This window comes from Triturus cristatus, chromosome 2_2, assembly GCF_964204655.1.
Source record: "Triturus cristatus chromosome 2_2, aTriCri1.1, whole genome shotgun sequence".
Lineage (NCBI taxonomy): Eukaryota > Metazoa > Chordata > Amphibia > Caudata > Salamandridae > Triturus > Triturus cristatus.
The window spans coordinates 1162637648-1162652426 of record NC_140582.1 but is presented as its reverse complement, the minus strand read 5'-3'; the positions used below and the strand labels follow the sequence as shown (position 1 = coordinate 1162652426).

At 42.6% G+C, this 14779-nt stretch overlaps 1 protein-coding gene across 1 annotated transcript in view; it reads right to left on the bottom strand.

Moving 5' to 3' along the window:
- Window positions 1–907: 907 nt before the first annotated feature.
- Window positions 908–14779, bottom strand: part of ADISSP (adipose secreted signaling protein) — a 348232-nt gene continuing 334360 nt past the window's right edge. Inside the window, exon 10 of the mRNA XM_085642701.1 lies at window positions 908–3836. Coding sequence (XP_085498827.1) covers window positions 3736–3836 — 101 coding nt within the window. The 3' untranslated portion in view covers window positions 908–3735. The remainder of the gene's footprint in view (window positions 3837–14779) is intronic.

Below are 14779 nucleotides of genomic sequence, written 5' to 3'. Positions count from 1 at the left end.
TAAACTGAACACGTTTTTTAATTAAAGATTTACACAATCATTGGCAATACCAATAGGTCTGGCTTTATAGCAGTGTTGTATGGCAAATAGCATGAGAATGGATATATGTGTGGAAGCAAAGAACTGTAGAATAATATTGTTGTAGGTTAAAAGGTCATATGACAGTTGCAGTCAAGCTGAACCTAAACATCCATGTTGGCCAATGACTATCCTTCTCCCGTCTGTGCTGCTGCTAGAGAAAAACAGCATAGACGACCTAGTTACCCGAGCCACTTTAATAACACTGCACTTGTCATGTGTATGCTCTTGAAAGTTCAAGCTCAGGCAGCTGGATAAATAAATCAAGATTATCCCAGCTTTTGGAGGCAATCACTTTTTTTGAGGAAGCACACAACTTTCACCCAATCAAAACATGTAGTCCAGGCTCCCAACATGTGGGCGGGGCCAAACTCCTCTCCTAGTGATACACACATAACTAATTGTATGGCGACCACTGGGCTGTCAAGCCAAACCATTAAAATAATGTTCACACTGCTCACATAATTAGTGTGAGTGGCGCACGTACAATTAAGTTGAGGATTACAGAATGAAGCATTTCATTATGTTGTAAAAAAAAAAAAAAAATCCTATTTGTAAAGAACCAACATATCACCCCCTTAAGGGTTTTAAGGCACTGGGGGTCGTCGGGGAGATTAAGTGAGCTATTGCCCAGTGTCACATGATGCTGCGCTGCTGCCAGAGATCAAACCATGAAGCCCCCGCGTCAGAGTCCGCCGCTCTGGCAGCTGCGCCACGCCTCTATCTCTAAGACTTTGACTGGTAGAGAAATGAATAGCAACTTTGCGTCATGAAGCGGTCTGCCACTGAGGACGTAAAAGTCGAAGTATGAAAAGAAAAACAAGGAATATTTCAAACAAATTTTTTATTACATTTTCATTAAGAAAAACATAAAGAGGCACATAAGATCCCTGGTTTCTTTCAAAATTGTACCGTGTTTCAGTTTTTTCCCTCCCAAGGCAAAAAACTAAATGGAAAGTGAATCTTAAAATATAATACAAAAGCAAATTTTCCGAAATCAGAAATTAAAGATAGCAAGTAAATCAAGTGACCAGGTAAAAGAAAAAAAAAAAAAAGACGAACATGTCATTGTGAAATTGGGCTGAAAACCTCTCAATAATGCATTATTTGTAATAATACAAAACCACTCTCTTCTGAATAATTTTATATTTCGGTTTCTTAAATGTACCATTACCCCATCCCTAAAAATAATTAACAAGACACAAGTTAAAGACACTTTTTGGCTAGCAGCAAAATGAATTCCTATCTTTTAAAAGTGTAACAGCTGCAGTATTACCAAGTTGTTTCAGGTCTAAAGGGATACAAGCTTTTGATAAGTATGTTAATCTGCAGTTGTTTAGTCCTTTTAACGGGAAAGGCTACTATAAAAAGACATCGACAGCATGTTTGCTTGCACACACTGCCTAGCTGCATGCACGTCTGTAAAATCGAAACAATTTCAAAAACTATGTGTACATGAAGTCATGACAACGATGCTAAATAAAAATGCACTTCAAAAAGATGCTCAATAGTTGGCTTGTGTAATTTGTATACGTATAGAAGAGACAACAGAAAAATTCTCAGGTACATATCTTTATATAACATTCAAAAATATATATTTTGTACTTTTTTGGGGGCGTGGGGAGGGAGGGCTACTACAATTATTGATAAGGACTTCATATCAGTAACTTACGGCCACAAATCACAGGTATGCAACATTTCTGTGGACCACAGGCTTGAAAACACTGCTGTTAATCAAGTAAAGCTAGCCATAGCTATATTCTGCGAGCAACTTATCGTATATAATGTGGATCTTAAAAGACCTGAGAATATGAGCTACCATATATGGTTCAGTGAAAGTGCCTTTAAACGGAGGTTCTCTGCAACCTATTATGTTCAGATTATATACTGGGCGGGTGTCCTTGATTTCCTGTTAATACATGGGATCTGGCTTCCCAATTTGAAACAAAGCTTATGGCGCCCCCTATGTACTGGGATGAGATCTTTTGTTTCCTGTTAATACATGGGATCCGGCTACCCAATTTGAAACAAAGCTGATGGCGCCCCCTTTGTACTGGGATGGGGTCCTTTGTTTCCTGTTAATATATGGGATCCAGCTATCCAATCTGAAACAAAGCTCATGGCGCCCCCTATGTCCAGGAATGGAGTCCTTTGTTTCCCGTTAAGACATGGGATATGGCAACCCAATTTGAAAAAAAATCTCACGGTGCCCCACGTTAACAGTTTACAATATGCCGTTACACAGCAAGCGTCTACGCTTGCTTCGGATGCATCAGATGTCTAATGGCACAGACAGTCTGGACGATGCTTTAATACATTCTGATTGTCAGAGGTGGTTTAATTCCTCTTCGTTCTGTCCAGCATAAACGCCTTATAGTCTCTGGTTAATTCAGTGTGACAAACTTTGTCAAGAAAAAAAAAACACATTGTACAACAGGTGAAGAAAATATATGTGTATGAGTTTTGTTGGAAGGAATGACTGGGGAAAATTGCATTCAGGACAAACATTCAGAAACCGTCAGTATGAGGAATTGTAAGAGGTGGCATTACAACTCTACTGAAAAATATATCTTTTTTAAAGCGAAACAAGACCCCTTATCAAAATGTATGTGTTTCCTTGACCTTTGTAAGTCTTAAAGTAACAGCAATGTTTCACAGCATTAACAGCAGCAGTGACAATGGGATGGTAATTGACAGGTACTCCGGTATATACAAAAATCATTTAAAACTATAATTCTGGGGCAACACGTCCATTTTGGAAGAAGGAATGCTAGATTATATCTCTCACTGGCTAAAATATTATTCAAACTTTCAAAAGGCCCTAGAGATCATGGCTATTCAACGGTACGGTGTCTGGTGTCTGTGCGCTTTAAGGCATTATGCCATTCATCATGTACTGCCTAGCGACAAGTACGACGGGCTGTAAAATAAACACTACCAAATATCAGTTATGTAGGTTTACATAACATATTAAAAAACTAAGAACATAAAATAAAAGTCTAGTTGGCTGGAATACATAATTCACTGGTATGATGGGACTTCCATGAATTATGGAAAATAATCAGCATGCGTGACATCATTCGTATGATAAATGAGCCTAGAAACGACTGCGGTTTGCACAATTACCGGGAAAAAACCTAAAAGCCATGCACATTTTTTTAAAAAATATATATATACAGCCATTTTGGGGCCATATACAGCCAGAGAAAGCCTTTTATTCTGCAGGTGTGTTGAACTGGACTATAGCAATGGGAAAATGTTAGTGAAATAAAGGAACTTTCTACTGTGATGTGTGCATCCTCTGCCCTGGACTACAGATGTATATACTGAAGTACACAGAATGCAGCATACCTTCTTTTTTAAGGTGAAGGCGTTGTGCTCTGAAAGCATGAAACGTACTACTGTAAAGGCTGTTGGTGGACGGTACAAAGCAGTAAGGCAGGCTTTACTCCACTAGAACTTACAGCTTACGGCACAAGCAGGGGTTCATTTTGTAAACTCTTTCTCATAACAGCACACATTATTGTGCCCTCCCACAATTTCCAGAGTGCAGTCCATACAGCAATCATTCCCGACACCCATGTAACCAATTCATTTCAGAAGTATTTTGTTTCTTTTTAACATGTGGGGAGTTCAGCCAATGCTTCGACTTCCGGGTTAATCAAAGCCCTGCCAATCGCTCTGCTCAGAGTCGTATTCCAGCTCCGCGCCGATGCATCGTACGCCATCCAGCAACATGGGGGTGCCATGGTGCCGATCTGGAAAAAAATGGTCTCATTACTTCGTTATATTTTAGACATCATTAAAAAAACACACACAAATATTCAAATCCTTTTCCCCTCCTTAAATCTGCTTCTAAAAATGTTAAAGACTGCAGAACATTTTACTTACAAACAACACAACCGACTGGGGCATCTATCTTATCAGCACCTAACACCTTTCATGCTGGGGAGTATGGGGGGGGAGGGGGGGGGGGATGCCATAATAGAGAGGACATTCATGTTCCCAGTGGCGTAATGAAACTTGAGGCCCCCCTGCAGGGTATGTGGAGGTGTCCCCTCCGGACTCAATCTGGAGCTCTCCAGCCGCAGTGCGGTGCTGAGGGGGCCCCTTGGAGGTTGAGGGCCCCCCCGCACCGCAGAGACTGCGGGGCCTGTGTTACGCCCCTGCGTGTTCCTGCCTGATCTTCCATACAGATTTAATTCCGTGCTTGCTTTCCATTTTACGCCAGGGAGAGCATAAGACACTGTTCCTGCCATTACAATGAGTGCAAATTTGATAGACCAGAGCCGAGCATGCATTTGGAAAACTTGTCTCTGCCACAAAACAAGTTCTCAAAACAGAATGAAAATGGTACAAGGGTCATTTAGACTAAACAGAGGTTTTGCATGTGTAGGAAATAGGGTTAATAGTTGTGCGAGATGTGCGGCCTGCACAAATGATAGGTCTACAATTTTACTTACTGGAAACCAAGTACCCCATTGTAGCCCTTGACTCTCAGGGTAGCAAAACAGAGCCGTCCAAGGCCTACTCGGGGGAGGTGGTGTGGGCTAGTAATCACCATTCGCTGGCACGCAACAATACTTAATAAATCATTCTCCAGTCAGTGCTTTTTCTTTGAGAAAGGAAAATTCTTTCTCTCTGTTTATATCATGTGATCAAGGCCGATGAGGCCAAAACGGGTAATGGCGGTTTGTTCGAGTAAATAAACTTCAAACAGCACTGAACCGTGGGTCCGTGTCCGTTTTTCCAGAAAGAGGAGTCCGTGAGCGGATTTGGGCGAAAATATATATATATATATATATATATATATATATATATATATATATATATATATATATATTGAACAATCCAATTCAAGCGGTATTGAAGAGGCGCTGACACCGTGGGAAATCCATCAAAAAAAGTATTTATTTATTCACACCAAAGCCAAACGCGTTTCGACGGACTTGCCGCCTTGGTCACTGAACACAGGTAAGACATATTTGCAGTGCTTAAATACACCTTTGGCTTGTTAACCTATGGCGGTTATTCATGAACATAGAAAGAGTCACTTATTCTGTAACGAGTATTTTTTTCAAACAAACAAGTGTATATACAAGTGATACTGATTGCATAAACGTTTAACCTTCCATTGTCAAACATAAACCATAAACATTTTAAACATGTGCTTAAATGTAGTTGAATTAACTCGCTGACCAAGCGATTAAACCCAAGTGGGTAGTGGCTACCTGTGACTCCGAAATAAAGCTTCATACCGCATAAAGGAAAAACAAGCTAGTATATATATATATATATATATATATATATATACACACATACACATACACTACACATTCATTTACGATAAAGTCTTCAGGCAGATTCAAATACCTTTCCTGACATTCTGAAATCATATCTGACCCCTAATATGTAATGACGCCCCAAATCACAGTACCACCGCTTACTCTTGATAGAACATCACACTATAAGGGGGTGGCACTTTAAATGAAACAGGCCTATTGGCTTTGTCAAAAGGTTACCACAGTAAAAGACCAATAACCACATGTTAAAAAAAATCACCAATATATCACTCAAATCAATACCCATGTTTCAATGCAATCATTATCAATAAAGCATTTGTAATGTTCATGTAAAGCCACCTGTTAATAATACATTAATAATAAAGCATTGAAAAATCAACCTATATTGTGTAATGTCATGTGCCACACCGTATCGTACCAAGGTATATTTGATTTATGTTCACAGAACCGGGAATGGGGGGGGAGGTGAGGATGGCAGGCTTGTTTGATGCGTTGAAATGAAAAATGGCTTGTATTGATAGATTGTGCAAATGTGCCTTGTTGAGCCCTATTTTTGGCGTGATGTATGCTTCATTTCTACAAGCTGCTTAATAAAGATATTAAAAAAAAAAATAACTAAAGTATCCGTCTCTTTCTTGAACAAATATAGAGCACATACAATAGAGACATAGGACCAACCCATAGAGAACGCCACATTACCAGGCTGCAGAACAAAAGTTCCAACCTTAGGAATGCTTGGTAAACAATGATGGAAAGCCTTGGGGTCATGCTTTTCATTACACCAGAAACTTGGGGTCAATGTTTAACAAGTTAGAAGTGGGGAGCTGCTGCACCTCCTGCAGCCCCCAGAGTACATTTAAAACACATTAGTGGTGCCACTCCCATCTGGCAGGCATCACAAAGCAGAGAAAACTGTGTGCAAAATACATGCCACGGGGCGTTATGGGACGCTCCCTGCAAGGAGTGTGCATATTTAATTAGTCGCTTTAATCTTCTGCCCGGAGACTTTTTCCTTTTTGGGCTTGTTTCTTTTTTTTTGTTGGGGGGTGCCCGATCCCACCTGGGCACTCCTACATGTGCTTTTGTTGGGGCAGCATGCGGAGCTCACTCCTATGCTGCCCAGCTGGTGCCCACCCTAGCTTCCTTTGACTGCCAGAGCGGGTGCTGGCAGCAAGATTCTTCCCCGCTCGCAGGGTCTACTTGGAGTGCCCGCCTGCTTCCCCAGACAGGCGTACAGGGAGCAGGGGGAGGACGGAACAAAGGCACTTCCCCTGCCTTCTCCTGCATTTGGGGCCCTGGGATGGGGTCCGGGTCCCATTCTATTTTTGTGAGTGCAGGGCAGTGACAGCGCTATCCTTCCGTCTCGCTGCCAGGGGCCCAAGGTTGAGGTCCCTTACCTGCATAAGCCGTCCCGGCAGATGAGGTCCCGTACACCCCCTCTCTGGGTAAAATAAATAATTTAGCCTTATGGCGAGCCCTGGCCCACCCCAGGGTTTCTCATAGATGATGCATGGGGGATCAAATCCTTTGCGGGTAAATATCTCAGTCCCCACTGTGCCGATTTTTACCATCTTAGGGTCTACTTGCTCCAGGTAGCGTGCCAGAAGGCTTCAGTGGGCTTGTCCATCACGTTTTCCCTGGTGTTGTTTGCTGCCATCCAATTTCAGTGTCCAACCCTCTTTCTCGCCCTTGTGCAAGAATTTTTGCATGATTTGGAATGTTCTAGAAGCCAGGCACCCCATGCCAATCCTAGGGTGCCACATTACCCCTCCACCACAGCCCGAACCCTCTTGCACAGCATGCTGGGACTGAGTGAAGCATTGTTAATTACTACTTGTGTGTGGGGTGGTCTCGGTTTCCTCTGCTGGGGTGCAGAGTAATTTAGTTGGTCCTTGACTGTAACAAAAGACATGGAATCTAATCCTGAGCTGAGCCTGAGAGATAAGATAATTCTGGATGACCCATAAGGTTGACAAGTAATTGCTTGGGACTTGCATAGTCAAACTTGGAGTACAATTTCCACCCTAGTCTGATACCTTATTGGTCTATGTAGGCCTACAGGAAGCAAAACTTCACTTTAATAAAGATTCCCCCATTTGTATAATACAGTGACACTGCAGATAAACCAGTAAACCCTACTGACCTTACCCAGGAGTCCCCACTAATGTTATAAGGCCCATGCCAGGTCAACATCTAAACTTGCAGACCCCTTTGTGCCAGACTGCCTGTGCGCAATTACCAGTAGTCTCACATGTGTACCAGGCTGCACAAGTGTGCACACATGTTCACGTGTAACCAACCAAGTGCCCCTTAGCCTAGCTGCATCGCAGCGGCCTTGTCACTGGTGGTAAACACACGCAATACATTTTCCATGTGATTACTGTGGGTGAGACAAGTAGCGAGACTCAGACAGTAAAAATTCGAAAACCGGATGATTAACAGCAAAAAGAATCTGAGTGCACCAAATGGACGGAACCCATTTACAACAGCATGCGTCACCCACGATCGAGAGGGTCACAAACCTGCCCGGCCATCATTATTCCGACAAACAGTACTGGTAGTAATTATAATTAGGGCTATGGTATTTTCTTTTAATATAAACATTTAGTCTGTATTTATCCATATTTATTTTTGGGCCCTCATATTGCTATTTTTCCACATTTTGTATTATGCGAATAAATGGAGTTTGTAAATTGTATATTTCCACATTTATATAACTGATAGCAGAGGCCTGCCGTGTTTTAGCACATTGAGCAGCCAAATATAACAAAACAGTACACACACAGGTAAATGTCAGTATTATACACAAATATATGAAAACATATGGCTGTATTAAAGGAAATCTCATACTCGGTTTTTTAACTCCCCAAACTGTGTGTGATCAGCTGTTGGCTTGGAATTCATGAAGGACAGCACTGAAAGAATCACTAACGAGAAACACCATTTTCTGTATTTTCCACTGTTAAAAATAAATACAGACAAGAAACACATTGTGTTCTGGCTGCATTTATCTGTAAAGATCAATAAAAACGGAAAACTGTGAGCCTCTTATTAGAATGCTACTTCTGCAATGGCACTGATGAGGCTTAGAGTAGGACAAAAACAGAGCAATGGACCAGCTCAGAAAGCAAGCACCAGGAGGCAGGCGCTGTAACCCATCGCAAGGCGCGCGAGCAAAGTGCCCAAAATGGCCCCCGAGTGCTGCTTGCTCCAGGGACAGAGGATCCCAAAGAGAGGAGTGAAGCATGTCAAAGGGAGTACTGGCAGTGGGGGAGTGGGACCAAGGTGCCACAGAGGGAGGCAGCCAAAAAGGCCATCTCACATGGATTGGCCAGCTGATGGTCCTGGTTCAAACGAGTCAATCATCCCACGGCAAATAAAGTAAACGTGTGGATGAAAGCACCCCCTCCCCCTCTTCGGCTGAGCATGCAAGCATCCCTCTACTTCATGGCAACATCATTTCCCACCTACCCACCCAGGACAATGGATATGAAGGCCATGATCAACATGGAAATAAGTTGCAGGACAGCAGCAGAAATGACCAATCAGACTTCAGCATAAAGACCCCACTCAAAGACTGGCTTAGGGAAAGCATCTGCTAACGCAGCAGACGTTGGATGCAGAAAATGCAGGGCCAGCGGGAAAAAAATAGGATGGGCTACCTCCCAAGGCAGACATGGCACTCGCAGTCCGAACCTGCCTGGAGACCGCGACTACGGGCAGGTTGATAACAAGCGGGTTACGTCTAGAACCTGTAGAAGGGTTATCCAAAAAGGGGGAACATCATTTACCACAAAGTCTAAACCACGCACTACCTACAATGTGGTCTGTACAACTGCCCATCTTTACCACTGCATCCCTTACCATGATGGTCTTTACAACTACTTGCCGTAGGGCAAGCTTTCCCTACGGTTTTGTGCAGAGTGAAGTTGAAATAGTAATTTAAACCTCTCCAAGGTCCAGCGTGTTCCCCTATGGCACCGTGGTTGTGCGCTTTTAAGACTTGTGACGCAAAGGATTGCAGTGGTAAAGACGGGTCGTTGTAAAGATCGCGTTGCAAAGTCATGCATTGTAATGGCTTGTGTGGGTCCCTCATACATCCACCCAAAAGAGATTTAAGGCAAAGACACTCACTGCAAGTTGTTCAGAGGGAAAGGGATGATTATTAATAGTAAATGTGGCATTCTCAAATTATTTTTGGGGAAATAATTAACAATGTCTAACTCGCTACATGAGGTCCCCTAAATTGTTTGTTCTAATAATTCTGCGGCTATTCATCGCCACAACTTGTCTCGCCCACTTTGTTGGTTGGTGAATTGGGGTTCATGGCTGAGAGTGGACTGACTGCGCGTGTTGTGTTCTGGAGGCTTTCGGGTATATGCTCTGGCAGTGCGCTCCATGTCTGGTCAGGCGAAGAGAAGAGGGTCCCCTCTCCTCAAAAGCGCAACTGCAGCCATTCCAAGGACGGATATTTTCCCATAAGAACCACCTGAACACGTTGCTGGTCTCTTCCACGGCCCCTGTACCCGCGGCGGCCGCCTCATGTTATGTTATGTTATGTTATTAGAGTTTATAGAGCGCACGATTACCTTGCGGTGTCCTGGCGCTAAACACTGATAGCCTGCACTGGAGTGGGGGATTAGAACTGAGAGAAAAAACAAGTTTTAAGGTTCTTCCTGAAGGAGGTGAGATCTGCTGCATTTCTCAGCATGAACGGAAGTTCATTCCAGACTTTAGCTGCCCCGTAGGTAAAACTCCTTCCTCCCCAGTTTACCTTTTTTATGCAAGGAATTTTCACTAGCTTGGCTCCAGAAGATCTGAGCATTCTACATGGAGTGTACCAGGAAAACTTATTTTTGAGAAATTCGGGAGCTGTCCCGTTCAAGGCTCTGAACACAATGCACGAAGCCTTGAACTTGGCTCTCAGGTGGATAGGAAGCCATGACTGGATAGGGGCCGAGTGCCGGGCAGACAACCAATATGGGTCTGAGACTCACCGACTCACTTTACAGATCTCTTCTGGGGCTCAGGTGAGGGAGCTAGAGCATCTGGGAGATAGCCGATAGCTGCTCCGATGCCACAGGTTTATTTTAAACCAGATTTTATTGGCATTTAGTACATCAACGCTTTACATACAGCTCAGTCCAAGCATTGCTTACAGGTATCTTAGCGTATTGCTGGTACATTATATTCAAACTCCTCAACTGGTGCCCCCCTTCCTTCTATCTCCCTCTTGAGTTGCGTCAGCTAGTTACTCTCTTTCCTCAGCCTTTATGCCGATCCGATGACACATTTAATGCCCTTGTGGCCATGTTTGGCATCCAAGCCCAAGTGGAAATAACCTTCCAACTCCAGGGCTTTATTATTATTGATTTTTTTAAATGCTCTGGGAGGGGAGTGTTGGAGGAGGCCGAGGGTGGTTTGGGCGATCAGCTTGCTGCTATAGCGTTTCAAAGATGAAAACTGCAAAGGCAACTAGAGTGCAATACACCTGCACAGACGCAAACACTACAAAGACGTCCCAAAAAAACAACAAAAAACCGATTCGGTCGATTTACCAGAGAACCTCTGCCACACATGAAATCAGCATTTCCATTCCACTGTGCGAAGGATGGGAAATTAAGACGAAAATGAGGCGAAAAAACAAGGAGGTTTGGAGGAGAGACAACGGAATGATGAGAGAGCCAAGCAAATTGGAAATCCCAATGTGGTCCTTTCATTTTCCCTACACAACACAGGACTGATTTCACCCATTTTAAGTGTTTATTATTGGCATCACTGCTTTTACACTGTGTTGCAATGCCATACCCTGTGAGAGGCACGACTTCTGCTGTTAGATCTATACAATCCTTGGCAAAGCTAATAGGGTTGGCCCTGAAAAGTTGTTCAATGAATACATAAATATTTTTTATTTCAACCGTATACTAAAAAAAAAAGAAAAAGAAAACGTAGTTCTGCATAAAAGTGGTAATCATGCTTGCAATAAGTATTTTAAATATTGAAATGAAAAAAAAACACTTCATCGCCACATACAACTTTTATAGAAATTACCAGGGCTTTGTAGCAGGCTGGTATAAGGAGAATGGGTATTGACACCTTCTTGAGTTTTAATACTAGTCACAGGAGTATGATTTTTACTCGTATATAGAAAATGCACAATTTACTTTGAATTACTCTCATTTGTAGCCAGTTAAAGAAACACAAGGATTACAACAACATAAAATTGAGAAAGTAAAGCATGGCCCCACCCGCCCTGGCCCTGATGTGCACCTTTTTTAGGCAGATGTGCACAAGTGATTAGGCTAAATGCCATCACTCGCTGCAAAAGAACCAGTGGCTGAAGTCTCGTACCCTACTGTGCCACGCTGTGAGTGTGGCGGGTGAACGAAAAAATGGAATAACAGGTGAACGGACCAATGAAGAGGGAAGACTTAAAGCTCCTCTATGTATATACATATAAACAGCAGCCTCAGGTTTTCACACATGCTCATTATACAAATATACGCACACATACTAACAATCGCACAAAGTTGTCTGCGCTGCTTGGATGTTGAGAAAACAAAAAAATACCCTAAAAGAGCCTCTAGGTGTGGAGTAGAGTGGAAGAAAAAAAAAATAACACCAACAAAACTCAGTTGAATAGGAATACACTCACATAGACAAGTTTACAAATTATCAGAAGAAATGTATTTAAAAAGCCAATTTTATTATTCAAAAATTGTCAACCACATCAATTCAGACCAAAGATGTTTGACAGACCCCAATTATAACAGTCAAAGTAAGCAGATGGACAAAGGCCAATTCCTGGGGAACATCACACGTAAGAGGCAATTGCTCCAAAACAAAATCTCATAATGGCACTAGCTTAACTCTGTCCCTGAGAAATCGGCCTATCCAGTCTAATGCTTGGGTCTCCACCCATACATACCTCCTTGCCAGGCGACCGATTACAATCCTAGGGTCTATAGTTGCACCAGTTATAGTTTACTGAGGTAGGTTGCACACCCGCCATGCACTGCATATGACTTCACATATTATATTACTTATGACATCTTACATGACATCATTGCTGACATCATAAAATCACGGAGTCACTGTCCTATAGCGTTTGTGGACTTGAAGTAATACAATGTGCTACACCTATAGCTAAATTTGTATTCAGCTTAATGGGATTACTCTCTCCAAGATTTCACTTGACCTGCAATTTTTTTAAAAGAGTTTGGCAGGAATGCTTTTGCCACTGAAAAGTCATCTTCTGCCAAGACCCAAGGGCAACCCTCCATAGTTTGGTAGAATACACGACACACATTCCTCAAAAGGCGACACTGGCATATAGCCTTAGAGCCATGCAGCAGTGTGAGGTAAACCACCTCCAAGTGGGATACGGATGCATTCTGCATTATTTAACAAGCATTTACAATGCAACGGTCTCGGCATTGGTAAAGTTAGAGCTATTGGCATTGCTCATGACATTATTTTTGTTTATGTGTTCGTTTTTAAAACATTTAAAGAAACGGCATTGTCATGAGCAATGCCAATAGCTCTAACTTTAACAATGCCGAGACCGTTGCATTGTAAATGCTTTTTTTTGTTTATGTTTTTAAAACATTTAAAGAAACGGCATTGTTATTTACAATGTCAATAGCTTAATCACTCTCAAAAGCGAGATTTATTATGCGAGCATTATTTGGGAAGTTTGGCAAACCCATAATTCTGAGGAAAACGCTGCAGCATCGCAAAATGCCAGTGGCCCAGACTAATATGCATGATGAGTATTTGGATCCCATGCCCATTCCTTCTTTGTCCTCTCTGCTGAAACTGCTCTCTGAAGTGTCAAATTTTATTAATACTAAACAAAAATCGCACTACCGTGCCAGGGCCAGACTTGGCGTTGATAATGATTGTTTGAAAAGGGAACTTTGAAAGGATACGAACTTGAGCAATTCTGGTTTCAAAATATAATAGAACACTGTAGAGGCATGCGTCTACCGACTGTTATATATAATTTGGGATATATTTCTTAATCTGTCGAGTTCAGCCACTGCATGATTATATTGTCTCTTTTTGAAACTCAGGAGCAGTAACATTGTCGTGGTGTCACTAGGGCTTCAAGTGGATGCTTTCTCAATATTATATACAAGCCACAGTTACTGCTAATTTATCTTCTGCAACTAACAACGATTGACAAAGCCAATAGTCCTAACTTCTTGTAGGTGGCATGTTACTTGCTGTATCATTATGCCTGGATGCAATGACAAAAGAGACAGCAAAATACAATTCGTATAGACCCGGCGCAACACCGTCCCCCACCCCCACCCATGTTTTTTTCTCCCACTTAAAGCCCTGGGTAGGATACTCAACAACAGGGCCGAACTGGAACCCCAAAGTAGGCCTGGCAATTATGTCGGACCAGCTGGAGGGTCATGGGGGAACATTAACTAGCAAGTCGGCAAATAGCAAAGGAAGCCAGCGCCGGACATTTTACCACTTTGTACTATCTTACCAGCTAGGAGGTGACTCGCTGGTCTCAGGCCCCCTCAATACATCGTGCCACATCTGTTACAAAAGCGAAGAGTTACGATAACGTGAGGATATCACTGCCGCTGTCCCACCACATCTGCAGAAAATCGGCCCCTTCTAGGCTCCTCCCTGCATTGTTTACAAGATGCGACGGGTGCAAGCGCCAGCCCCCTTTCGAAAGAAGCGGAGGTCAGTAAACAAGAGCTCTGCAGTGAACGGAAAGGAAATGTGTTTCAGCCTAACGCTTCCACCCAGCCCGTGGGAGAACCCTTTTAAATTGTGGTAGGAGTCACCTCAACCACATCTGCCAAATGACTCCACGTCATAAGTGAAACGTTTCGTAAGGTTTGGATTTTTAGCCAAAAACCAATGAAATTCTTAGATCGAATTCTTTAGCCTTTACTCAAAGATACTACGAGCTTCAGAATGCCCCCCCCCTCCAAACCTGGGTGGCTTAAGGTGTCAACATTTGTAAAATGCGGGCCCGCACATCTGCACGTTGGAGTTCAAAGTATGTAATCCTCCGAAATGGGAAGAATTAGCACTAATTATATTGCATGAATAATAAACCTGCATTTACATCGCTTTTATTCTGAAAGGCTTAGGTGCTATATAAAGGCATGCGTGAGAGCCAGTCAGCTGTATTTAGAGAACACGCATGCCAGGTCAGAGGACATGCCTGAAAACGTGTGATCGTAGGCAGATCATGTATTCTCCCTTTGCGGCAATGCAATTGTAAATGTGTGAAATGCAACTGAATGGGGTGAATTCCCCTGTAGATTAAAACGATTTTAGCTGGTCTCTCGTCTCCCAATGAAAGAAGCACAGCGCTCCGATGCCTCAGAGTTAGTAACTCACTTCATTTTATTTTAAAAGAA